The sequence below is a fragment of the Ambystoma mexicanum genome, chromosome 3q (assembly GCF_040938575.1).
Source record: "Ambystoma mexicanum isolate Mex_15411 chromosome 3q, UKY_AmexF1_1, whole genome shotgun sequence".
NCBI classification, from domain to species: Eukaryota; Metazoa; Chordata; class Amphibia; order Caudata; family Ambystomatidae; genus Ambystoma; species Ambystoma mexicanum.
Window position 1 is genome coordinate 65100967 of NC_090926.1, and position 27883 is coordinate 65128849.

The 27883-nt window shown below is 46.2% G+C and overlaps 1 protein-coding gene across 2 annotated transcripts in view; it reads left to right on the top strand.

The window, feature by feature from the left end:
* LOC138582124 (zinc finger protein 2-like) overlaps positions 1-27883 on the top strand; it is a 240710-nt gene that overhangs the window by 103892 nt on the left and 108935 nt on the right. For both annotated transcript variants that reach the window (XM_069653122.1, XM_069653123.1), the window contains exon 4: positions 8443-8544. In XM_069653122.1, the coding sequence (XP_069509223.1) occupies positions 8443-8544 (102 nt within the window). The remainder of the gene's footprint in view (positions 1-8442; positions 8545-27883) is intronic.

Consider the following 27883-nt stretch of genomic DNA (forward strand, 5'->3'; position numbering starts at 1 on the left):
CCCGGTCGTTCAATAGCTTTGCTAGTACGTGCCTTGGGGGATGAAGGGGAGCTTAACAGTGGGGACGCCCTGACTGGTACCCTGTACACCCGTTCCACAGAGAAACAATGGCGAGCACACTGAGGCCCACCCATTCCTTCAGCCACCCATCCAAAAACTGTTCCACGGAGGATCCTTCGATCTTTGCCTGCAGGCCATTGATCCAAATGTTGTTTCTTCTCATCCATCCTTCCGCATTGTCCATCTCGTCCTCCAACTGGCTTGTCTACCTTATAAGGAGATGGACTTCGGCCTGCAATGGGGTCATTAAATCTTCTAGGTCTGAGATTTTATCTTAGTTTCCCCCCACTCTCGCTGACTCCTTGTGGAGATCTTATAGCAATCACACTTCCAGCACTACTGCGTCAATTTTACACTCCAACATCCCACTCACCTCACTTACAGCTCGAAGAATGTCTTGTGTGGACTGGCTAGTCTCAGCCACCTCTCTGCACACATTGTTGATCTGTGCTCTTCCAGCGCCCTGGGGGTTTTGGGTCCATTTGTGGCATAGGTATTTATTTTAGGTTGGTTGCAAATTTTCTTGGGGTTTTCTTTGTCACTCGCCATCCTTCCAGTTGTCCTTGTCGTGGGGTTCCCCCTGTCGCACCTCTTGCTGCAGCTCTCTACACTGCGGGCTGGGGAAGTGGCACAGCTCCTCCCCCCAGACTGATGATAAAAGCACTTGGGATTGTTCTTCCCCCTCACAACCACAGTGGTCAATGCGTGCTTATTTCTGTGGGAACTTCGCCCTCTCTCTGCAGAGGCTCTTACTGTGGTGCAGTCGATGGTTTCCCTGCCTGTTGGTGGCCGACCTCACTTCTCCTGCACAGTCTCTGCACCCGTTTGGTCTTGAGTGAGTCTGCCTGAGGGGTTCAGCTATTTCAGTCCTCAGCCACCGAAAGCTGCAGTGTACTCTTTGTTGGGAGTGGGTTAACCCAGGTACGCTGCCCCTTGTTTTTCTCCAAATCCGATGTGGGGAGGGGAGAGGAACACAAGCGCAGAACAGGAGTGATACGCGCCTCCCACCCTCACCTATGCAGCCCCCTTGGGCTTCTCCATTTCTCTCCCACCAGCGTTCCCCTCCGTCTATCACCCAGACGTGGCCCTCTTGCCTCATGTCCTGTTGGCCTCTCTCCACCGCCTTCCCTCTTTCAGTTGGTTCCCGGGCGCTTAGCTCCTTCTGTGTGCATCCATTCCTCCGGTACAGGGTTGACCCTTCGGATCACCGTTTACCGAACGCCTCTTGCAACAGTCTTTTAGCTACCTTGGCCCGCCTGTCGGGGCAGAGCTAATGACACTGCAACCAATCCATCTTGCAGCACAAAAGTGGCCACCTCAATGGCTATTCTTGGCTCAATCTGCTACAAGCAGGCAGTAATCTGTTTAAGTGCAGAACTTTTCTTTATTGATTATCAGTAGGCACAGGTCAATAACTGACCACATTACCTGCTTTTGTCCTATCACTCAAATAGGTGGGAAAATTACAATAATGAATGAAGGGCATCGAAATGGTGCACCCCAAGATTCTCAGATGTAGTTCCGTAGTGTCTTAAGTCAATACATCGTTTTTTAAAAAAAGATTGATTTCGAAAGACCTCTCTATGACTGCACAGAACAGTCTTTCTTAATTGACGGGGGCTGACAGGCATGGGAGAACAGGTACGTGTTGATGTTATGTTATGTTAATTGGTATTTATATAGCGCTCTATATATCATTGCTATGACCTCAAAGCGCTGGTAGGTTGAACGCCCGCAGGGACCGCAGCCCTAGTCAGTTGAGGCGGTATGGTGTCATATGGTGCTTGGGTGCACCAGTTATGTGGCAGCTGATGCAATTGCCTGATGGTAGCTGCGTCCTAGCATTAGGTGTGGTGGTATTGATATCAGTTGAATGTGTGCAGTCTGGAAGATGGACACCAAGACTGGGTTCTGGCTGTGTTAGGCCTCTGTAGGACGCTTATGTGTGCAGCTAGGCCGGTTTGCCATGGGATGTAGCTGCGTTTTATTAGAATGATGATGTGTTCATGGAGTAATGTTTGTATGTGAGCAGCTAAGCCGAAATTGATTGAGGGGTGTAGCTGCACTCTAATTGTGTGTTGGTGGGAAGTAGAGAGTAAGCATAGTGATATGGGAGGTGAGTTTATGGGTGGAGTTACGATCTAAGGGGTTTGCTATTCCGGATTTCATGGGTGCGTTTGCTTAATAGTGACTTGATAAGCATATTAAGTGGCGTCAGTGCTCGGGATCTCATTGAGCATTTGTCATCTGGTTGCAAGGGCTCAGTCGCCACAGATGTTCATAGTTGTCATTATGGAAAGGGACACGTTTTTAGAGCTTTGCAGAAATACATATGGTCTTGGGTGTGCCGAATATGTGGGGGGAGTGAGTTCCACAGAGTTGGTGCCAAGGTTGAGAAAGCAGATCCTCCGATCCTGACGGAGTTAGAGGTTGTAATCACTAAAAAGAAAGCAGTGCTTGATCTTGGGGTGTGAAAAGGGAAAGTGGGGTTTTATCTTTTCTTGTAGGTACGGTGGGCTGCTCTTGTGCACTGCTCAGTGAGTGATGCATAGGGTCTTAAAGATGGCCCTTCGTCTGACTGGGAGCCAGTGGAGGGTTCGGAGAGTGGGTGTGATGTGGTATCTTTGACCCAAGGCGAGGAGCAGTTTTCCAGCAGCGTTTTGGGCTCTTTGGAGTTTGTCGAGTTGGTATGCCGGAGCTCCTAGATATAGGGAGTTGGCATAGTCCAGTCTCGACATCACAATAGACATAACTGCGGCAAGTCTGTTCGGGTAGGAGAGGTTGGCAGAAAAGCATCTGAGAAGTTTGAGGTGGTAGTGACAGCATTTTGACACTTTGTTGATCTGACGGTGTTAGGGAGAATTCTCAAAAATGTGCCAATTCCTCCCACCTTAGAGCCCTCCAGCTCTTTTGCTAAACTTTGGGACTTTTCAATTCAATATGTTTTCTGTGTTTGTTTCTTTTAGTTATGGAGTATAACCAACTCCATAGGCATCATCTTTTACAACTGTGTCACAAAGCACCTTCAGTGCAGTGGCACAGAGAAGTTTTCCAGATTTCCCAAGGATTAAATACCTTCTCTGGGATCAACTTCTGTTTCCCAGAGCAGTAAAGTGAAATTGACTTTACTTAGCATTGTACTTGCTAGACCCACCATACCCTATCTTACAATAGAGTGCTGGAGGGGTTACTTAGTATCCCCTGTGTCTAAATGCTCATGTAACATTTGTTATGTTACCCTTTCCTCAGTTGACTGGCTGGTGGCAGTGGATTTGTTTTGAACTACCTTGCTTTGCATTTACCGCGACCGTTCACGGCTCCGGTCAAGTAACTGCGGGAGCCATCTTTTTCAAAATGGCATACAGCCATCTTTGCTAAAATGGTGCCCGGTCTTCTTTTTTCGCCAGGTCTTTGTGGCAAGGTCCTTCGAGAGTTTCTCTGCGCGCCAAACCAGGTTTGTGTTACGCTCACCTGGCTCCCACAGAGGAGTCGATCTGGACTGGACTGCTTCAATCTCCACCAATGTGACGCTTAGGGCCGAGATGACGGACTGGACTGGCCCACCTAGCTTCGTTTGCTTGGCCCGTAGGAATATTCTTCTGATGATTTGAAAAGATGAGTTCTCCATCCTGCATTGAGCGCAGGGGCGCGTAGATAACCAGTTGTTTCACTGGCTCGAAGGAATTGCTGAGTTCCAGGACAATATTGACTCCGATATTCCCAGCAAGACGCCGTAAGTATGTAGTTCGTAAGAGTTCAAATGCATGACTTTCACTCTTGTCCGATTCCTTGCAGGTTGCAGCTTGACCTTACTGAAGAGTTCCTCGTGGCAACCGGTAATGTTCAGGTAAGGATTTGTATTATCCAACACAGTTCGATAAAATAATGTCCATATGTAACCTGTTGCTTTCTCCCTTATTCAGGCGCTGAGAGAAAGTATCAAGTCTCGGGGGAATAATGCCTCCGGCGGTAAAATCAGGTAAGTCTTTTGTGGTGAGGAGGGCTCCCCTTGTTAGTCCCTTGTTCCACCTTGCTGTCCTTTTGTTTCCTCTTAGGGGCCGGGGTTCGGCTAGGATGCAGTGGAGGCTGCGCCGACCCGTGAAGAAGAATAGTACCCCCGGTGGTAAAATCAGGTAAGTCTATGGGGGGTATTCCTCTGTGTATTCCCTTGGCTCACCTTGCTGTTCTTGTCTTCTCCTTAGGTGCCGGAGTGCGGCGGGAACATGCAGGAGGATGCAGTGAAATGTGAAGATGCTGCAAAGGCCGGTGAGTTCAGCGCTGCAGCAGGCGAGGCGACGCGCATAAAATTACTTCTTTCTTCCAGCTCGAAGGCGCGATGGATCGGGAATTCAGGTAAGGATCAAAGGTATTGCTCTTGTTCTAACCTTTTCTCCTTCTTTCTCCCTTTTTCTAGGAGCTCCAAACTCGAGGCGGGCGTGGCAGAAGACTGGATGCAGACTTGCAGGCACGGTGAGCGTTACGCTGCTGGATGCAGAATAACGCGAACCGTGTGCTGCTCTTCAGGCGGGTTTTAAATAGCCTCCAAAGTAGTCCCAGGTAAGTATTCCTCCCCAGCCCCACCCGAGTAAAAAAAATAGTCCCTAGGTAAAATAGTCCCTTCCAAGCCTCTTTTAGCTTGGAGCTCTTGCAGCAGGGTCTGCATCAGGTAAGTTTGCAGCATGGTCTGCATCAGGTAAGTTTTAATCTATGAGCCTGGCGCCTATGGCACCAGGACTGACTCTCCATATGAGCATGGCGCCATAGGCCCCAAGACTGCACCCAAATAGCCCCTAGCAGGGGTTGTTGGGCTTGCTTGGGGTAACTTGATGCCTGCTTCCGGGGTTGCTGGACTTGGTCTGGGTCCCCGAGGGGTAGGCATCATGACAGTTTGGTCTCTTCATTCATTTCGTCTTTGGCGGGGTTTCTGAGAGAAACCCGCCTCTGGCGCCCGAGTGTCTGGAGGAGGCAGGAAGTGAGGGAGGTGCCCGAAACTCCCTGTGCTTACTCTCCTACGAGACCCAAATGCACTCTGTGGTGATTGGCTAGCTGACTGTCCGGCAAGGACAGCCACCCTGCTGGGTGAGTGACAACTAGGCTGGAATGAATGGGAGAGAACTGAATAAAAGGCGAGTCTTTTGGCTTGGAAGGCAGAGTCGACCACTCGACACAGGACTGACCAAGCCTTAGCCCCCTCAGCAGAGTGTGGGACGCCAGAAGCAATGACAGTTAACCTTGACAGCCAGGACCCGCGCTTATTGCTAATTGCTGTACCGCAAGGAGCTGAAACACGAACCAGCCACTGAAAGTGAAGTTTGCCAGTTGCCAGTTTTGACAGTCCCAGTGCAGTGCAGGAGTCCCCCGACGTCCTCCCTCTTGTCCCCACGACTGAGGCCCAGAAACAGTGAGATCTGCAGAGCTGCACAGGAACAGAGGTCATCAGCTGCATCCTTTTTCTTCTTTACCAAGGTACTGTAAACTAATTCTAGGAGAACTTACCTCTTACTGTAGAAGTGCTTGTAACTTCCACAACTCACAAGCCTAATCAGCCTGTGGCCCTCCATGTGATTCTTCTTTTCATTAAAGACTCCTAAAACCTTGTGCAAAGACGTTTCCATTTACTTACCTGAAGTGCTGCATCCTATACAAAGACTTTTGCCTATTGACTTTGGCTTAGCCTATTGAATTGCAAGACTCTTCTAATTGCTATCTGAAAATATTTGCCTTACTTTTGAATATTTGTAATTTCTTGTGTTCTAAAAACCTTTGCCTTTTACCAACTTTTTAAGAGTGTTTTGAATGCCAACAGTAATATATTAATGCCCCGAGCACCCTTGTCATTGAAGTCACCTGTGGGTGTAGGTTGTGTCTGTGGGCATCCCAAAAGGGTCTTGTCTGATTCAGAAACTCAGAGTGTATAGTATTGAAGTGTATTTGTATGTTACTATTATATTGCTCCCTTCTGAAGAAGGCTTTACAACTGACTGATAAATACATTATTAATTGTTTATGCAAGAAACCTTGAGTGTAAGAGTTTATTTGAATCAAAAACAAAGAGGTGATGGCTGGAAGGTTTAGACTGAATCTTAACCACTGGCATTGCTCGGGGCAACCCTCCAGACCATCGTTCTTCGCCTGCCAAGCCATTACAGAAGGGGAAGGACCAAGCCTGATTTGCATAAGGTTTTTCCCCTTCTGTAATGGCTTGGCAGGCTGAAAAACGATGGTCTGGAGGGTTGCCCAGAGCTTTGCCCGTGGTTATGATTCATTCAAAACCTTCCAGCCATCAACTTTCTGTTTTGCTAAAGTCACCCCGAGTGGGACGGGTATGCCCAGACGTGGGTCCCGAGTCTGCCGGGCCTAGAGACCCAAGCTACTCCTCACTGATGACGCCCAACAAGGCTGAAACATGTCTGGGGATGCTTGTGGTCTCGTGCAGAAGGGATGTGACCTAGCAGTTCGGGCTGGACTGCCCCTTTTGGGATAGGACCAAGCCTGATTTGCATAAGGTTTTTCCCCTTCTGTAATGGCTTGGCAGGCTGAAAAACGATGGTCTGGAGGGTTGCCCAGAGCTTTGCCCGTGGTTATGATTCATTCAAAACCTTCCAGCCATCAACTTTCTGTTTTGCTAAAGTCACCCCGAGTGGGACGGGTATGCCCAGACGTGGGTCCCGAGTCTGCCGGGCCTAGAGACCCAAGCTACTCCTCACTGATGACGCCCAACAAGGCTGAAACTTGTCTGGGGATGCTTGTGGTCTCGTGCAGAAGGGATGTGACCTAGCAGTTCGGGCTGGACTGCCCCTTTTGGGATAGGACCAAGCCTGATTTGCATAAGGTTTTTCCCCTTCTGTAATGGCTTGGCAGGCTGAAAAACGATGGTCTGGAGGGTTGCCCAGAGCTTTGCCCGTGGTTATGATTCATTCAAAACCTTCCAGCCATCAACTTTCTGTTTTGCTAGAGTTTATTTGAATACCTGTATCTGTGAAGCTTTGTGTAACTCCACTAAAGCTCACATTTCCCCTCTTGAGATATGCCTGGCTGCTCAACACGCAACCAAAACTGTGTAGGACAAGCTTATACCAAAGGTTGGGTTGCTTATATCTGTAGTCATAGTTGTTTGTAGTGTTCCCAGAGGGTACTGCATTCAAACTTTGCCAGACGGTAGAGGGTTAGGCCTGATTCCATAGTGCAGCCTAGGTTTTTGACTATATCGGAGGCCGGGGGAGGTGGGCATAGGGACGGGGGTATGGGAGTGGATGAGGGAGGAGAGCAGTATTGCTGCACACCATGATGGTTTTATCAGGGTTCAAAAGGAGGTGTTTTCTTGTCATCCATTTGTCAATATCACGGAGACAGTCTTTATGGTCGGGATGGGGGATGGTGCTTGACTTGAGAATTCGTAGGATAATTTGGGTATAGTCAGCATAGTTGTAACAGGAGCAGTGCGTGCGGATGATTCCTGGGAGAGTGGTCATATACAGGTTGAACAGGAGAGCGGATAGGCATGCACCTTGGGGTACCCCAGTGTTCACTGAGCGAGCAGTTGATACAAAGGGGGAGAGGAGGGTGATTTGTTTCGTGTTGCTGAGGAAGGAGGCAATCCATTTGAGAGCAGTGCCACAGATTCCCAGTGAGTGAAGGCGGTCGAGGAGGATTGAGTGGTTGTCAAAGGCTGCAGCGAGATCCAGGAGCATCAGAGCTGCGCTGCCTTCAGAGTCTGCAGTGACCTTGAGATCATCCCAGATCGAGGTGTGTTTTTGGGAACAGGGATTTCTGGGGTGGGGAAGGAGGCGGTAGAGGATGAGGAAGGGAGACCCAGGGGGTCGAACCACCCAATTTAGAAGTCATCCGAACAGAGCGGGTGTGGGGCAAGGCAAGAGAATATTTTCGCTTTTTGTACATCGCCTAAAATCGGGCAAAAACAATTTGTCTTTTTGTTTGGGGCCTACAAAAAGCTAAAATATGACATAGAACCGTTCCATGGAGCGCAAACCAAAGAGCAACAGTGCAAAAGCCCACTTGTCGAAGGGCACTCATACAAGGCCACTCTCTTTGTCTCTCTTCTCCTTCCCTTCTCTCACAAGGCGGACCCCGGGGCCCCTCCTCATTATTGCGCCATGGCACCGCCCCTACTCAAATTTCCCCCTCCTCCTCTGCCACTGCACATCTCTGTATTCGACGGGGAAGGGGTGGAAGCATGTCACATCATAGAGTATCACCCTTATTCTGGAAGAGTCTTGTGTTTACCAGAAAATAATAATTAATGCAAAATGTCTACAGAAATTCTGCTCTGAACTTATTTGTTGGTGTTATGGAAATATAAAAGGACAAAGCACGCTTGTATCGTGTGAGGTTGCAAACTGGATTTCTGTCTCTCTCTAACAGGTGATACAAAACTCGGTTCGGATGTTTTGCAGAGAACGCGCAATCCGAGCAAACACTGTCTGCTAGAATCCCAGAGCCCAGGCACTGATTGCTTCCGCCCAGGTAATGAAGCATTGATACATATGCGAACTATTCATGCTCCAATCAATGGACAGGTCCAAATATTTCTATGAAATGCACGGTCGGCCTCCATGCGATGGCCGAAGGAAGGCCCGCCATAAGTATCAGTATCAGTGAAAGTGTGTATTTCTGTATTTGAGACAGAAAGAGGACAGCTTTCCGGTCCCCATTAGGCCCCAGATAAGATTTCCATAGGGGAAAGCGAGTTTTCTTCACTAAACATATGCATTTCTATTATTATCATTATTAAGGTATTTCTTGAAGGCAGGCTTAGCTTCGGGAAGCAACGCAGTGCAATGGTTTTGAAAAATGTTTTGAAAAATGTAATTCTGTCACTGAAAAAGGATTGGAAGTGTATGTGGATTAGCGGCAGCAATAAATGAACTCGGGGGGGGCAGGGGGGGTCATTCCATACTGTACGCTAATTGCATGCCCGAGACCACCAAGGCTTCCACTTATGTGTTGGCGCTCCCCTGTTTGCAATTTTAATCACTCTCGCAGAGGAGTTCACACATTGTTCATTTCCCTCTCCTTCCCATGTTAGTGCCCTTCCAAGGCTCAGGCTTTACACATGCATGGGGGTCATTTTATACTTTATGCTAATTGCATGCAGGGGACCAACAATGCTTACAGCTATGTGTGCCAGTTCCTCTGCCAACAATGTGAAACACTCTCAAAGCGGAGTGCAATTGTGAAGTGTAAATGGCCATTAATGTGAATGTGAAGCAGGCCTCAAGCCTGGCGCTCTTCCAAAACAGAGGAGGAAAACCCGCTTTGCGGACCTCCTAAGCCTGGGAGAGGCACTGAAACAAGTTGGAGAGCAAAATGAAAACAAAAAAGGGCGGGTGGGCTTTCATTTTGCACTCCAAGCATTCGAAATTGGCGCCCATGCAGGCGTAAAGCCAATGAAACCCAATGAAATCTGCGTCGCATTTACGCCTGGTACACAGCAGGCGGATTCCGCCGAAATGCACCATGAAAAAGGCTACATGCAAAGCACAATTTGCAGGCAGCATTTTATTTCTGTCAAAGCGGAGAGTAAAAGTGCAGAGTAAAGGCTGCCTGCTTTATGCGACACTTTTATTCTGTAAAGAAGATCTCTGTTGCTCAAGCACGGTGGTTAAAATTCACACTAGACCACAATCTGTTTATGGTAAATGGGGCGTTTCCCAGAGATATCCAGCCTCACCATACGTGGGAAAGAGGAACATCTAAATCTATCATTGATTATCTCTTTGTTACAAAAGAACTGTTCTCTAAAATTTTGGATTTCAAGATTGTAGAGCAAAAAGAAAGTGACCACCTGCCATTAACTGTAGTATGGCAGGAGAACCAAAATGAGCCAGAGCAAAAACAACAGTGGTATCGACACTCTCTTGATACCAATGTTAAAAAAAACCCGCCTTAGATGGTCTAGGAAGGCGCTTGATGACTTTGAGAAGGGCACGAGAGAGTGTTTGGGCAACGGGATGGAGTCGTATGTGGAGGTGTTATCCACTATGAAAAACATCCACATTGACAAAAATCTAAAGTATCCGCATAGGCATACCTTTGATCCGGCTGTCCAACAAACCAGAGCTCGTTATAGGCGAGAGCTGAAGGCCTGTCTCAGATTACCATCGAAAGAGCGCAGAGAAATTCAGAGGCGCATTAAATGCCGCTACCGTAACTGGATGAGGGCGAGGAAAGCGTCGCTCTTCCAGTCCGATAGCGAGTCGTTTATGCAAACCATCCAGAACAAAAATTCTGGACAAATATGGGCTCTCTTGAATAAAACGATAAATTCTACTCGAAACAATGACCAATTGAGTGGGGTGACTGAAGTTGCCTGGCTGGCTCACTTCACAAAGCTTTATGCAGATGCCAAATTTGATGAACACAATTATGTGAAACAGTGCTCAGTTTCATGGCAATTAGAGTGCTCTGAGAATATAGTTGAAGATCTTATCAGAAAATCCTCCTCTTCCAGAGCAGTGGGCCCAGATGGCTTGAGTAATGCCATGTTTAAGCACAATCCATCGAGATGGGCCGCCATTTTGAATAATATCTTTCAAAAAATCCTACTTTCCAGGGAAGTTCCAACTTCTTGGAAAACTTCTTTGATTGTGCCAATTTTTAAAAAGGGAGATGGAGGCTCTCCATCTATTTATCGTCCTATTACTCTTCTTGACGCCCCGGGAAAAATCTTCTCTCGGCTAGTCTTGAGAGACTTTGTCAAATGGACGTTAGATTTCCATCATCGCGATCCGAGCCAAACAGGTTTTGTTGTGGGCTTGGGTACGGCGGTAAATTTACTAACACTGAATGCTTTGAAGACGCAGGCTCAAACCCTTAATCAACCCATTTATTTTGCATTTATTGATCTCAGCTCAGCCTTTGACTCGGTGTCTCGTGTCAAGCTTTTTGAAAAACTTCAAGCTGCAAATTGTCCCGCTACTTTGTGCGACATTATTTATGATCTACACTCCCAGACATCCATTAAGGTGAGGCTATCGGTATTAGGCTTGTTTTCAGCTGCCATCAATACCTTCAGAGGCTTAAAGCAAGGTTGTATTCTTGCATCGGCCCTTTTCAACTTTTTTATACATGATGTGATGCACACCATTAATCATGTCTCATCTGATTCACCGAAGTTGAACGGCTTTGCTTTAAGGGCCTTATGGTATGCTGACGATTTAGTCTTAATTTCTAAAACACCGATAGGTCTACAACGTCTGTTAACCGCTGTGGGTTCATATTTGGATGATAATGAATTGATTATAAATATGAAGAAAACACAAATTGTGTACTATGCACCCAGAGTGACTAAAAGAACGAGAATGAACTGGATTATTAAGGGTATCCGTGTTGAGGTGGCTGTGAACTATCCATATTTGGGCATTTTGGTTGATGGAAACACACAAATGGATTCCCAGATGAGAGCTCTTGAGAATAAATTGGTGTCAGCAATTTCTCAGTCCAGAATTCTACTATATACATATGGTAAGTTCTCAATCAGTTGTGTAATTATTTTCTGGAGACAAAAAGTGTTGCCCAAACTATTGTATGGTCTGGAAACGTTGAACATAATTAAATCTGCCTTCCTAACAACATTGGAATCTAAATTTTGGAGAGCCGTGTTAAGTTTACCTCCATGCGTTCCAGGCCCGTGGGTGAGACACGAGCTGGGCCTCACGTCGCTGTTAGCGGAATATGAGTGGCGATTATGTGCCCTGTTTCGCAAATGTTTGGTACACACACATACGGATAATCTAACCATTTTGTCCAAGTATAATTTGCGACTACCTGGACAAAATACATTTTGCGAATCTTGGCCAATGCTGACATAAGCATAGAGCTCCTTGTTATGAATCCAACCAAGGCTAAAGACAAAATCCATAAGAGGGATTGGATTGAGACCCAAAATCTCTGCCTTAGATATAAGGACTTCAATAGCAGTGCCTTTTCTAATAAAAAGTTGGGAGAACTGGAAAGTTATTTATTCAGGTCTCCAACGCCGCAAGTGCGATCTTGCATCTTACGTCTCCGCTTTAATTTGTTTTCAACAAGAGATGTGTTGCTAAGGAGGCGACAAATTGAGAATGAGCTGAATTTTTGTAGATTCTGCACAAATAAAAACATTAAAGAATCATTAGAACATCTAATAGTAGAATGTCCAGCTTTAATAGATCTCAGAGCCAAGTGTTTTTGGAAACATCTAACCCTTTTTGGCTGGATGGCAGAAGAGCACAGATGGACTACTATCCTAGCTACAAGAATCATTAGTATCCGCATTGCCACATATAACTTTTTGAATGCCTTAAAATTGAATACTGACCTAAATGTAAGGTTGTGAACGGTACAGCGAAAATATGTTGGTTGCGGTGTCTTTAAACTTTGATGCGCAGAATCTATATAGGGTCAAGAGAAGGGGAAATGTGTTAGTCCACCTTCATTTTATCTTACTTTTAACGTATTAATGTTTTATGTTATGTTAATATCCAAAGCTTGGACATGTCGTCCTCTTTTTAATATGTGCTTATGTAGTCTTTGATTTAGTAATTTGTAAAATTTCTTTAACTGTACTGTTCTTTGAAATTAAGATATAATGAATTAAGCTTTGCATTTGATAAAAGTTGAGTTTCTCAGCTAAATTCAATAAAAAAAAAAAAAAAGACACTTTTATTCTCCTCTGTGAGAGTGATTAAATTGCAAACGCTCCTGTTCAGTGCCTAGTGCGCTGTACCGCATCACCTGGACTATTGCAACACAGAGCAGACCCAGGGTGAGGGCTGTGCTCCTTCATGGCCCAGGAGAGGGCAGACATTATCATACGGCAGGACATCATTTTACCGTGAAAAGGATGATCCAATCCTAACAAGCTGCCTTCACAAAAAACATACAAGGTTATAAACTAGCACCTGGCACAAGTCATCAAATGCACAGACGGTACTTGAGCGGAAAATAGTAAAAACATTGTTTGGCTCCCCCCAAACAACATCTCGTAATAGATTTCTTGTTGACCTATTTCATTTAGCTTTTTTTGGAAAGAAGAGGCTGACGCAAGCACAGAAAAACTAGAACGTCTTTCCAGAAACGAGTTATACCGTAATGGCTGAAACAATTCATCTTTGTTTCTATGATAACAAGTTAAGAAAACGTTCAACTAAAACAAACAAACTACATGAGATTATTTTACTAATTTAAAGAAAAGAAAGGCAAGTAGCGAACATACAAAAGGGTCACTTTAGCAGAGTTCCAAGGTGAGTTGAATGTTTCATAGAAGTCTAAGGAACAAAGTCAGTACGCCATCCGCGTGTATACGTGAAGGGAAGTTAGGTCTCACAAAGAGCCCGCGTGGGCAGTATAGCCATTGTAAGACTACCTCGTGGTTGCTCTGAACAACGGAAGCCCTGAAATACAAAAATGGCAAAGAGCCGGACTTAGAAAAAATACATTGGTACCCTAATGGCTACCAAAAATTTACATTGGACTCGCAGTGCAGCAAAACAATTTGCACCGCGGGTGAAGCAAAAGCTTAAGTACAGCTGGGACCATCCTACTCCATACTACCACTGTAGAGTGATAGAATCACCCTCGGGAACAATAGGGTGCTTAGGTGGTAGGGGAAGGGTCCCTCAAGTTACCTTGCCCTGGTCTCCGAAACCTGGCAGGGGACAGTTGCACTGTGTCCAGGGACTTTATTTCACCAAAATGCCTGGGGTAGCGGAAGTGACACCACATGATCCTCGACCTCTGATGACATCACAGAAAGTGATGTCATTTGACCAGACCCCTAAGTGGCATCACAGAAAGTGATGGAACGCGACCTTTCACCCCTTGACAAAACAGCAAGTCGCATCACATAGCATTGTTCCTAAGTACTGTAATGTGATATTCATTTCATACAAGAATGGATCGCCATATGTATTATTAATATCGGTGTCTATAGGCCCAAATTACCAAATTACTGTGAATGCCAGCAGAGGTCCAAGGCCAAACGATAATGTGTTATTGTATAGAACTTATGCCTAAGCATTTTATATAGAACAAATATACATAAAATGTCACCCACCCTGTGTTGGTATTCATTTATCGACCTCAGAAGAGTGAAAGACTGAGGTGGCCTTGCCGGGATTCAAACCTGCAACTTGCAGATTACACACACATTGCAACCCACTGAGCTATTTTACCGTCTACAGTAAAAAGAGCAATTACATGTCTGAATGTTCTCAAAGACAGAAAGCAAATTACTCTGTTAAAGATGAAACAGAGCAACCACGATGCTGTACATGTGACCTGGCAAACAGAAACAACAGCCCCAGCTACCCGATACAGTTGTGATTTGATGATCAATCAAGGCCTAAATCGATTAACGCTCAATAGGAAAGCAGTAACGGAGATAGTGGGAAAATTCTCTGTACAATGTGAAGGCAAAGCTGGCTCTCTTGACTATGCACCCTTGCTCGAGCAATATACATCAAAGCAAAGTGGATTCAAATCAGATCACCACTGTAAAAAAACATCCTTTATATCTGAAAGTGGCGGAGGATAAAAGAAGAACTGGAAAGAGACCTCAGAGCATTAAAAGCAAAAAAGGAACCAGGCTGTGGGTTAACCATAAGAAAGCGCCGACACAAATATCGAAATTGGTTAAAATCTTTTAAAGTCACACGCGATCAAGACCGAGCTGAAATGCTAAAGTCGATCTATGTCCATCACAGCAGAGATACATGGACTATTATCAATGAAGGATCGCTATCCCAGAAAACGAGCATGTGCAATAGTGTTAGTGCTGTTGCCTGGGTAACACACTATTCCTCAGTGTGTAAAACAAGCTCTGTAGTCGACATGGACGAAGTCGAAGTTTTGAAAGTCCCATGGAATCTCCCATCTGGACAAAGACGAGATATCAAATGCAATCATTAACCTGAAGAATTCTGCTGCTGCTGGCCCTGACAGCCTATCTAACATTGTGTTAAAAAAGCACAAAGATCACTGGGCGGTCTTTATAGAATCACTCTTTGCTGAGATTTCGATGGAGATGATAATTCCAAGATCATGGTAATCAGCGGTGGTTGTTCCAATCTTTAAGAAGGGAGATCGTACAGACCTGAACAACTACCACCCCGATTGCCCTCCTCGATGTAATTGGCAAATTATTTGCCTCTTTTTTTTTTACAGCAGCGGTTGACAACCTTGGGCAGAAGATGCAGGTATTCTGGACTGCAGACAAACTGGGTTCACTAAGCGTGTAGGGGTAGAAGTGAACCTCATGATGTTAAACCTGCTCAAGCTAGAAGCAATCAAAGGGGGCAAAAATCTGTTTCTGGCATTTATCGACCTTTGTCAGACATTTGACAGTGTGAAACATGCGAATCTATGGAAGAAACTTGCACATTGGAATTGTCCAGCTGAGCTTATTCAACCAATTCGAGCGCTGCACTCCAATACGTCCATAAGAGTTAGGTTAAACACAGAAACCGAACTTACCGAACAAATTCCACTGGAACGAGGAGTTAAGCGGGGTTGCCCGCTTGCCGCACTGCTATTTAAGCTCTATATGGCAGACTTATCAACAGCTTTTGAAAATTGTAATTCTTTTCCGCCGAAAGTAAATGGCCATCTTTTAATCTGGGCATTCTATGCGGACGACCTAGTCTTGTTGGATACAACGCAGATAGGCCTCCAGCGACTATTGAACAACTTGATTATATACTTGGAAGCCAACGACCTGCAGTTAAATGCAAGTAAGTCTAAAATAATGACATTTGGCACCAATTTAGGAAAAAGAGGGAACCAGTTTAAATGGAATGCAGCAGAAGAACATTTAGAAAAAATGGAGTCCATCCGGTACCTAGATAAACTGTTTAATAAATCGGTTAGGGAACAACAATGGACCTTAGACCTGAAAGTGGTGACAGTGCGCTGTATAAGAACCTTGAACATAAAATAACATAACATGTGGTCAGAACCACAGTATAAAAGCATCCAGCAACACATGTGTGGGTTGTGTTGGAGCAGGTTGTTCCTGGTGGGTTGAAGGAGTTTGGATCACACTTAAAGGACTGTCAAGGAGCAGAGGCTGTTGGAGCCAAGAGGCGGAGAAGGAGCAAGAAGGAGGTGGTTAGATTTTGTATGAGGTCGAACATCAGTTGAGGTGGTCAGGGATTGGGGGAGGTGATAGCATCAGAAGGAGGTGGTTTGGGAATGGTGGAGCTGGTTGTACTTGGAGGAGTTGGTGAGAGTTTGAAGGAGTAAACATCTGGAGGAGGTGGTAGTACGAGGAGAAGGTGGTGAGACTTTGGAGGAGGTGGTAGCATCAGGAGAGGGTGGTCAGACACTGGGGAAGTGGTAACATCAGGAAGAGGTGTGGAAGACCTGGAAGGAGGTGGTAACACAAAGACAGTAAGAGTAGAAATGTTCTGGCTGTCCTGGTCAGCCCTGACAAGACTAAATAGATGGAGTAAGGAGACGACTACAGGTTCCACCTACACACACTTCAGACGCAACTATATCCGCTGGATAAAGAACAAGGATCACTAATACCTCTAACCTCTAACACCACACTGCCGCAATCCTGTAATGTATGCTTATCTGTTATTTATAAAAAATGTGTATTGTATTACACCCTTCTGGTAAAACTGTATACACTGTCCTACATTGCCACATTGGAAGATTGTAATGTAATGTATAAGCAACCTGTAACCAAGCTTTGAATAACCATGCTGCTCATGCGCCCTCATACCCTCGGGTCCGGTGCGCAATACAAATGAATAAACTGAAACTGAAACTGAACAGAGAGGCAAAGTGGGAAGAGGTCAAAAGGCACAGCTCCAACAGTGAGCCGGGGAAGGAGGACTAGATAAGGTTAGTTTGAACTCTTGGCTCAAACCCCAACTTGAGTTGTCTGAACAGTTACTTGAGGCTACACAGCGGCAGGTAAAGGAGACCTGCTATGATGCAGATTCAGGTCTGGACCAGACAAAGAGATTTGATGTTAGACATCTATGGGGATGGGATCCAGGAATGCCCACCCCTATATAGTCTGAGACTGAACCACTAACCTGGGACGTGATGACATTGCATCCCAGGATGAGAAACTTTGCATTTTGATCATTAAGAGTTTTCTGTTTACCGATATTTCTTTGTGTTTCATTTTTAGCCCTCAAGTATATAGATCCATCTTCTGGCACCAGTGCTTTATGCATCCCATATGGCCACAGTGACAGTCCTAAAAAGCTTTGCAAAATGATTTATAAAGAGTTTAATATGCCATTCAGAACAGAACCTACTTGATCTCCCCTTATATGATTAATCAAGTTGGCAAACTCCCAAAAGTATTGCAGACATTTATAATTACTGGTGTAAGGCAGTCTGAACTTGCTGTTTCTTTCGCCTTGATTCTATGTTTGAGTTTCAAAATGTTAAGCTGAGTCATAGGCTTGCTTATCAATTATTGTTTTAGTGGGATGATAGCAGATTTCCTCCAAGACTTCCAATGAGTTGTCAGGCGCTGATATTTGTTAAGGTAATTTTCGAGGGAACAGGGTTCTCCTGACACTTTACATTAGGACCTCTTCTTCCCAATCTTCGAGTAGACCAGTCAGATCTTGAGTGCCGTGCTGTCATGGCTGGTTCCAGCCCTCCGATGCTTCATTCACTGCACTGCCCCCTTTGAGTTCACCTGACCCCAGGATTGTTTTATACACAGGGCCATAGGCAAATCCGTAAGGGAAGGAGGGTCACGGAGTGGAAGTGGATAGGTATGGGTCAGTTAGGTGCACCGGAACAAGAAGTTAGGAATAGGTAGGGGGCTTTAGGGAAGTCTTTGTTCTGGTTGCAGCTTTGTTGACAGGACGTGTACAGTCTCACAACCTAGCCTGTGTGTACTGAGCACACATACACTCATGCACCCATCAATCCAAAATAGTATTCACATTGCTAAGCATCTCCTTACACGTTGTCTGCTTCTTACTCAACACATTCCATCATGTGATAATCTTCACAATTGTTATAGATCATTCTCACTTGCTAACAATTGTGTTTTTTGCGAAGGCATTATTAGATTGAACAAGCGGGGCACCCCCCCGCAGCCCCCAAATGTTTACAAGGGGAGCAGCGGACATCCCCGCAACCCGTCCCCATACATAATGCCACCATATATAATGTCGCCAATGGCTTTTCCCGGGCGGGGACCTTATTACTTGATACCTCTGAGTACTGGCACTCAATGGTTCTACGTGATATAATCGCTGAAAATACCTTTGAGGGTGTCTTGATATTTTGTTTAAAGGCACTAATCACCCTTCCCAACATATTTTAGGATTGGTGCAATTATAAAAACTAACTCCAGTCATAGAATATTTGGCGAAGGTGTTGGATAGTGCCTTTAAAAAAATATGGAGTCACCCTCAATGTTATTTCCAGCGATTGATATCACAGTATACCGCACTCATTCTGGTCTTAGAATTCGCTTTCAGTTCCTTGAGTTATTGGATATGTTATGTTATCCGAATTTGTATACCGCACGTCCGCCCAAAGGATATGTGTTGCACGTACTAATCCAGATATATTGTGGGATACAAGCAATCTCTCGAGCCATGCACTCCAGTGGCTTAACCAAGGTAACACGGATTGATTTAGACATACACGTTTCTACGTTCATGCAGTGTTAGCGTTCGCCTCTGTGACGCGTGTGCTACTTAGCTTTTCATTGGAGGGCATCAGTGGCTGGTCTTCCTGCTTGGAGCTGCAGTCTCTTTGGTGCTGACAGGGCTCTTTGCTGCTGCAGATTGTGAGGCTAATATTTAGTTTATGTGCAATACCTTTGGAATCTGCATGCTTGTAGCAGGTGCGAAATGCAACAGAATTCCATCTGTTTTATGTGTGCACTGCATTTTCATGCAGGCATAAAACAATGTGCGTTTCCAGGCAGAGCAGGAATAAGGCGAACATGTATTTCCTCTCCTGCCTCCCACTGCACCTGCGCAAGATTTCTAAAATGCCCCACAGTGATAAAACAAGTGTAAAGACTGGGGTTTTATGTCTCATTGTTACACTTATTTTACCGCACCATGGGCCTCATGTTGGTCAGTGGGGTAACGTGAATGAAAGGCGTAAAAGCCCTTTACGCCTTTCATTCATGCCATGCCACATTTTCATTCATTTGTATGGTGAAGACGAGGGGCGGAACACAACTTGCATTTCCACTGCCTCCCTTCCTCTCCACCATACAAATGCCACAGCATTTGCGCTGGCATGCATTTTCATACTGGTGCATATGCTGGGGATCCCTATGGAGCCCGCCGACTTTTATGTGCCAGCAACAGGGTTCCATTGTAAACGCTGCCTGCCTTGCGAGCAGCAGCCAGGCAGCCTTTACAATTACAATTAAACACTGCCTGCTATGTGAGCATGGTAGGCACTGTTTACTCATTTGCATGTACGTCGCCTTTTACCCTGTACATTTGCACACTTCCATGCAAATTACCAGAATTTGGCAGCGGGGACCTGACTATACGCCCGAGTGCAAATGCATCCGGCCCCCACCGTCAAATTACAATATTATATCAAATGAACTACCATGTCTTTTTTTTAATTTGTTTTTTTTAATTCTGTTTATTGTTTTCAACCGTTAACATTACAACAAGAACACTGGTTCAGCAAGTCTCTCCATATCTTATACATCATGTGCTTCCCTCTCCTGCAGAAACATCGGTACTCCACGTATACATCTTCACTCCTGACATACAATGCTCATGCCAATACGTTCTTTCCTGCTACGTTCCACACTCCTCCTACTGCCTCCCCGCCCCCCCCCCCCACCACCCTCTACCAGACTATAATATTAGCCTCTCAGGATTACTTTTCGTCAGAATTTGCTTCTGTCAATCTCGCCTGTGCAGTTGAATATTGTTTATAAGGGTCCCAGATGGCTTTAGGATTAGCACAAGGGTGAACAGTCATACCATATTCGGTCTCCTTCTCATTACAATAGAGACTATTTTCTTTCCAACGTTCTTGTGTAGGACATTGAGCTCTGCCCCATACCATTGCCACCCTTCTTTTTACCAAAAGTAACAACAGCCCAGCTAGCCTCCGCAAACAAACAACAATTTGCTTAGTATATCCCAATAAGGCATTTTCTGGTGTAGGGTCCACCCACACCCCAATAATGTCACTAAATACCTCAAACACTGCCTCCCAGAATTGATACGGGGGTGGGCATTCCCCAGCCATATGAAGGAAGTCTGCCGGCACCGCTGCACATCGAACACATTGATCCGGGGTATCAGGGAACATCTTGTGTAAGTCCTCAGAGATATAGTAAAATTGGTGTTTGTATTTAAAGTGTATGAATTTGAACCTGCTATTAAGGGCTATTTTCTTAGTTTGTGCACAGCAGTACCGCCACACCTCATCCAATAGAGCAGTTCCCAGTGTCATCTCCCAGTTCCCTCACGCTGACTCCGTCCAGCCCCCTCGAGTCTCTATCATCTTATTATACAACGTAGAGACTATCTTCCTGGTATCCGCCGTCTTTATCATCACATCTATTAAAGAGGAGGCTGTCTCTGGTTTCTTTGAGAAGGTTGGGAACAACCTCCTGAGGGATTCCCACAATTGGAAATATAGTAACACCTCCAAAGATGTAACATTCCCCCTGTTCTTCCAACCATCTATTGACAGAAACTGAGAGGCCAATGATCTGCATACACCGCACATAACCAAGTTCTCCTGTCAAAGGCAGAACCAGAATGTGAATGACCGGTAGATCTGCAGAGTAAATTACCTCTCCTTCCCTTTGATACACCCATGCTCTGCAAGTCAGTTCTACCGTGTTCTGAGACTTACACGATCTACCTCGGGCAGTCAATATAACCGGTCAAAGTAGGGAGGGCACTGCTATTGCCCGCTCTATTTCCCCATGTGAACTGTACATCCCCTTACCAAACAAATACACCAAGAAAACAGCCTGAGCGACATCTCGGGATGAATAGCACAGGGGCAACGTTCTCACCTTGGAAGCAAGACGATGCAGAGCACCACAAGTTCGATCCCCGGTCCGCACTTAGAAACCTCTGGGTATTAAGTTAAGCGTGTTATAAATAACCTATCATATCATAGTATGCTTCCAAATCAGGAAGTTCTAGCTCCCCCCTCTCTACCGGTGCAATTTGTTTCTGCCAAGTCATATGGGGCTGCTTACCCGCCCAAATAAACCAGAACAGCACCGCCTACGCATGCCAAAAATAGGACCTCGGCACTGCCAATGGCACATTAAGAAAAACATACAAAAACTGAGGTAGCAGAAACATTTTCACCAATGATATCCTACCATAGATGTTGAGGGGTAGACCCATCCACTTGCCGACAACTAAGCAGGCTTGCTCCAATACCGCAACGTAATTACATTGATATAAATCCCCCCCGGTGCAAGTCATGTCAATTCCCAAATACCGAGTATAATTTGTATGCCATTGAAACTCAAAACCCTCATCAAACTGGTCAGTGAACTCAGTTAGAGGCAACAGTACCGATTTCGCAGTATTGGTTTGTAATCAAGAATAGACTCCAAAAGCAAGGACATCACCATTATTGGTGCTGGATTGTCTTTCAGGTTCTTAACGAAAATCACCATGTCATCCGCATAGAGGGACACCACCACCTTATGATTATAAAGCTGTGTATATTGCTATCCCTCTGTAATTTGGCCAGACGCTCAATTGCTAGAGAGAACAATAAGGGCAAAAGAGGGCACCCTTGCCGGCTGCCTCTTCCCAAGGATATAACCAATGTTAGCTGGCCATTCACTCAAATTCTAGTGGTAGGCAAGAAGTAAAGCAACAATACCATTAAAATAAACTCGTATTCCATCCCCATTCTTCGCAAGATTGCAAAGAGAAAAGGCCACTCCACAGAGTCAAATGCCTTCTACGAGTCAATAACACTACCACCACTAAGTTCTCCTGACCTACCACTGACAATAAACCAAACACACGCTGCAACCCATAAGAGGTAGACCTCACCGGGATAAACCCAGATTGGTCCGACTTAATGCATTTTTCCATCAGAGGGGCCAACTTTGCAGCCAACAGTTTCGCCAGTATTTTATCCAGGTTAATAAGTGAAATAGGGCGGGACAAAGAACAGTCATCAACAGCCTTATACAGCTTCAGCAATACCATGACCACCGCCTCCCTCATGCTGTCCGGTAGCCTCCCTTCCCTCAATGCCTGCTGATATACTTTCAGTAAATATGTAGCCAACCGGGGTGCAAAATATTTGTACAATTCATTTGTGAAACCTTCTGACCCAGGTGCCCTCCCAGACGACAATGTCTTAATAGCTTGAAGGATTTCTTGCTCCGTAATGGCACCGCACAACCAATCCCTTTCCTTTACCTCGCACCAATAGAGAACCACCCTATCAAAAAATTAATTTAGCTCAGTTTGTGAAACCGGATCTGTGAAGCGTATAAGCAGGCGTAAAAGTCACAAGAGCCCTGTGTAATATCCCTGTCTGCATACTGCAGTCCCCTGATCATCCTTAGATGAAGTTATTTGTCCCAGAGCATCCACCCTGGCTGCCTTTGCAATCAATTTCCCGTGATGCTGACCCTGCCCATAATGCTTAACGGCCACTTTCCTAGGCGACAATGTCACTTCTCTTTGAGCCGCTTTCCTTAATGTCCCCAGCTCTTCCCTAACCGTGTTGTTCAGCAAGTTGATGTCCCCTTGTAGGCCTTGAATATGCGTATCACTGTCCGCCAGTTTCCTTCATATGAATTTCAACAACCCAGACTCTTTCAAAATGCATTCCCCTTGTACTACACATTTACAGGTTTCCCACAGTACTGAAGCGACCAACCCTACATTTTCAGCAAAGACGTTATCAATAACTTGTGCAAGCCCTGCGAAAAACCTTGTATCTGACAAACCTTCACTCTTAAACCCCCAGGTTGGTGTCCCACCCATTCGGCCTGGCACATCCAGCACCAGCACTACCGGACCATGATCTGACATTGTACGTGCCAGTATAGTAACCTCCTCTACCCACCCTGTAATCCTTTCCGAGATCAGAAAGTAGTCCAATCGTGATGCCGACTGATGGACTGAGGAGTTAAATGTATATCCCTCTTCATCCTCATGCCTAGTCCTCAAACGTTGTTCAGCTGTCACTCCCAGCACAATTCTTGTAATTTACTGGTTGATTTACTGGTTCTGTCCAGTTCTGGTTTCATCACCGCATCAAAATCCTCACTCAAATAAGCAGACCAGGTAAACTCTGGTCTAGTTGTTGGGCTATCCATTCTAATGTGTCCACCGTGTCCAGGTTGGGGCTAAAGTAATTAACAAAGGTAATCACCTGACCATGCACAACTTCCATAACCACTAGCGCCTTTCCCTCTTGATCTTTAGTCATATGCATCAGGTGGAAGCCAACTGAACTACACACTCCTCTCAAATACGAGGAGAAGGAGGAGTAGTAGCGGTGACATCCCCACCCTTGCCCAATGTGTGACTCCCCAAGTGAGGTTAAGTGTGTCTCTTGCAGAAATGCCACATCAACATGTTGACATCTCATATATAACACCTTTACAGGCTTTAGATGGGCAGTTCAACCCCCTAATGTTCCATGTCATACATTTCACACCCCTAGCCATCCCTGTCGAGGCCATTATGTAGTCTCCAAGCCTTCTATGAAATATCTCCTCCTTGCCTCTACCACAAGATTAGCCACACCCCATTCAGTCTAATGCTGAACACCCCCAACTGAACCATATCGCCTTTCACCCCAACTATGGTAGTAACTGCCTTCAGGTCACCACCCACTTATATATCACACCATTTATCATCTGTTGTTAGTGAATCTTTATCCATCACATAAATCTCAGCTTCACTCATTATTTTCTCACCGCCTGGGGACCCTCTACAGCAATTCAAGGAAAGTATTGGATTCAACCTGGGTGTGGAAAAATAGTACTCGTTCCTCATGCTCCACCCTGAGTTCGGCAGGAAGCAGCATGGCATATCTTATGCCCCTCTCTCGTAGGCGCTTCTTTACATTAATATATGTTCGGCGGGACGCCTGCACCTTATCAGAGAAATCCAGAAAGAGCTTGATGTTATCTCCCTTTATATGTCAGAGTACATTTCTCCATGGCTTTACAAAGAGCGGGATCTCTATCTCAATAGTTCAACATCCAGGCAATTATTGGGCGGGGTGGGGCCCCTGGCATTGGCTTCTTAGGTATACAGTATGCCCTTTTCGCTATAAACACTGCCAAAAACTCCTCGGCTCCCAGGGCTTCTCACAGTATTGACTCGACCAACGGCTCTATGGATCTCTGCTCCACCGTTTCATGCATGCCTACTATTCTTAAGTTGTTTCTTCGACATCTGGACTCGAGGCCCTCCTGTTTATTGGCCAGTTCTTTCAGTGCCCTCTTCACTTGCACAAGCTCTATGGATGCGGACGAAGATGCATCCTCAACCATGGAAACACACTCTTCAACCTCATCCAATCTCTGCCCATGTTTATTCAGGCAAACCTGCATGTGATCCACTTTACATGACAGTGTGTCCATCTTCCCATCCAGTGATTGTATACCGGCTTGTAGCAGATTGAACATCTCTTTAATATCATGGAGCGCCCCAGAAGAATCCTGGGAAGAGGACTGGGTGCTCGCACCTGGGGAATCCTCCATTGTCTTGTGGCATTTGTTCTGAGACGGTGTCAAATTGCAGTTTCGACTGCCGTTTCCCTGCTTTGCTTGCATTGACATCATGCCATGGTGCAATCCAGCATCTCCGTTGTACCCCTTATAGTACTGGGGCACAAGGTAGCAACACATAAACAACAAGCACAGCCCCCCCCAGACCTCCTTGTGGTCTGCAGTGGGCCTCTGCCTCCCATAGTCTCCATCCCAGCCTCCCCGGGACAGCTCACTCAGGGGCCCACTGCTGCAGTCCTGCCCCCTCCTCTGCCCGCCAAATGTGCCAGTCCTCTGTGTCCTTCTGGGGAGGTACATCCACCCACTTAACAGTAGTCATGACCCCACTGCAGTCACTCGACTGGGGGTTCAGGCATACCGAGCAACCAACTGCAGCTTTCCACTACTTGAAGCAATCATCTCTGGTATCCCCCCCGTCTTGTTCAACTGGATCACAGTCCTTCCTTGCACTGCATCAGTCCCCTGGGTTGTATATGCCACCCCTCTACCCCCACATGATCCACTGTCACAACAACACCATGAGGGCTCAGCTCCTCCGAAGTTCTAAGTACAATACTAATAGGGACAGCACTGAGCTCTGTGCTGAGCATGGGTGTGACCACCAACACCACCATTATAGGACTGCACTGCAGCAATCTGTGAGAGGTCTTCACTGCATCCTATACCTCATTGCTGCACCAGTGTCACTGATAGTCCCACCACAGTATGTTCACTAGCTCCTCCGCATTTCTATGCCGTCCCGTGACCCTTATCGGCAGCCAGTACCCAGAAGAGATGAGGCAAAGAACTTGCAGCTAGCTCCGTAGCACTCAGCCGCCCCGTTGTCCTTACACCTGGGACCAGGCCACCGGCAACTTGCTGAGTCCAGGGCTCTCCTGCCAGCCTTCCCTGCTCACCGTCTCTCTGGATGCTTAGAGACGCTCCGGCGGGCAGATGTCTCAAACCCACAGCCGGGGTCTGCTTTCATTCCGACTCGATGTAGCCAGTCCCATCAGCCACCGTAGGATCGTCTTACCCCTCCGAACTCCAGTGCTGCTTGCCTCCTCCCGCTTCCAGCAGCGGGCTCAGCAGCCTTCCTCCAGTCGGGTCGACCCTCTGATCGCATCAGAGATCTCAATGCTGCCACCCTGCAAGTATTTCTGTGGCTGGTGAACTTGTCCAATACCGCGTCCTCTGTGTCCGGTTTCACACACTCCACCCAAGGCCTCATCTTCTCTGGACTTTGCCATGGGCCTGTGGCGGCTTGAAGTTCCCGGCCGATATCTCTAACCCACATCCAACTGGAATCTGTAATTTTCACACGTGTGGACAGACCATTCACACAGCATATATGCCCCACATCAAAGCTTAAGCGGGCCGTGAAACGCCAGAATTTTGCCCAGATTCATATGGGTGCTCAGGCGCTCACGGGTCCACAGCCATCTTGGTTGGGCTTTCTAGCCCCCGTCAGCTACCATGTCTTTTAAGATGAGCCCCCATGTACTTTCAAAATTGTCTTTCAAAATATTTTTTAAAACTAGGAATTGTAGCTCGATAAAACATGTCGAGAGGTTACTTCTGAAAGGCTTGTATGACAGAGAGCCTCATTACGAGTTGGGTGGTATTTCAGCTGTAAATCTGCCGGAATATCACACAACAGAATTACTGTTAATGCCACTTAAATCTACCGGATTACACATGGTGGTGGTGGTGGTGGCAGCGGCGGTGTTAGTCCCCATTAAATTGGAGTCCATAGGACTCCATTGGGGATCTTGGCGGAATTACCACAGCAGTAATTCTGTTTATTTTACAGTGGAAAGTGGGAGTATTTACCTCTAGCATGATGCTGAAGGTAAATCACCCATTCTAGCGCCAAACTCGTAGTATGGTGATGCTGGAAAGGTGGCAGTAATTCCTTTATAAATGGCACTCACTCGGCCCATGGTAACTAAGTATTTCTCTGCTTTATTGTTGATATGTTATTTTATTAATCTTAACTACAATCAGCAGAAATGTATCAGAATTTCTGAGGCTTGTGGAATCTGCTTAGATCACATGCTGTGCATAGGCCAACATCTAGTGGAAGCTGCGGAGTATTACAGTTTGTTTTTCGAAACTCGAAAATTGGGCGTCGACACAGGGCGTGCCAGTAATACTATCCCTAGTGTGACGTCCACTGTACCCATGATCCCTCACGCGTCTAGGACCCTCAGATTGTTTTTTTCCGCCATGCTGGTCGGAAGCACTGAGTGGAGTTCCCTCACTCAGTCAGATTTTGCTAATATTGTTATATATTTCCCCGTTTACTCCACCTCTACGTCGAGTCTCCGAACATCGACACTCGACACCGGATCGGAGGAAATTCAACCGTCGGACTACAGCAACGGATTTGGGCCTCGGCCCGGGCCTCGGAAGTCCTCTGGACTCGGCCCTGCAAGTAGGGAGAGTGGGGGGTGGCACATATCCTACACTCTGTTTAATATAGGTACATTACATATATTCCTACACTCCCAGCCCGCTGCCATAGGGTGCGTATGGAGGGTACCCCCTTTCAATTTTGCCCCAAGTGCAACCGCAAGTATCCTTGGGTTGACAGACACGCCACGTGTAACCTCTGCTTGCCGAGGGATCACCCCGAGGCGAATTGCAGAGCGTGCAGTCGGTTTAAACCGAAGACTCTTAAGGACCGTTCGACAAAGCGTTGGGCCCACCACGCCAGGCGACAAGAGGCCATGGCCGCGGAGGGTGCCTTCAGCGATGGCAGCGACGCCGTACTTTCGGACGGCGAGGGCAATGTGGTGTAGATGGACAGCCAAGCGCAAGTCCCCGACCTAGGAAGGTTGTCCGGCAGGGCAGCTATGGGGAAGAGGGACTTTGAAGAGGAACTGGTGGGAGAGAAGAGACCTGTTGCTCAGGCCATCCCTATCCTTAAGTCAATACAAAGGAGGATAGACCCTTCCCTTGTTAACCCCAATCTCACTAGGGCAGTAAACCCCAGAATTGAAAAGCTTTTCAGGGCAGCCCAATCTGACCCGCTATACATAAGGGGACATCTCAAACCGGACTCCCTGGTTGTTACAAACACCCGTAAGAGGGCGGGAACACCCTTGTCATCGTCCGAAG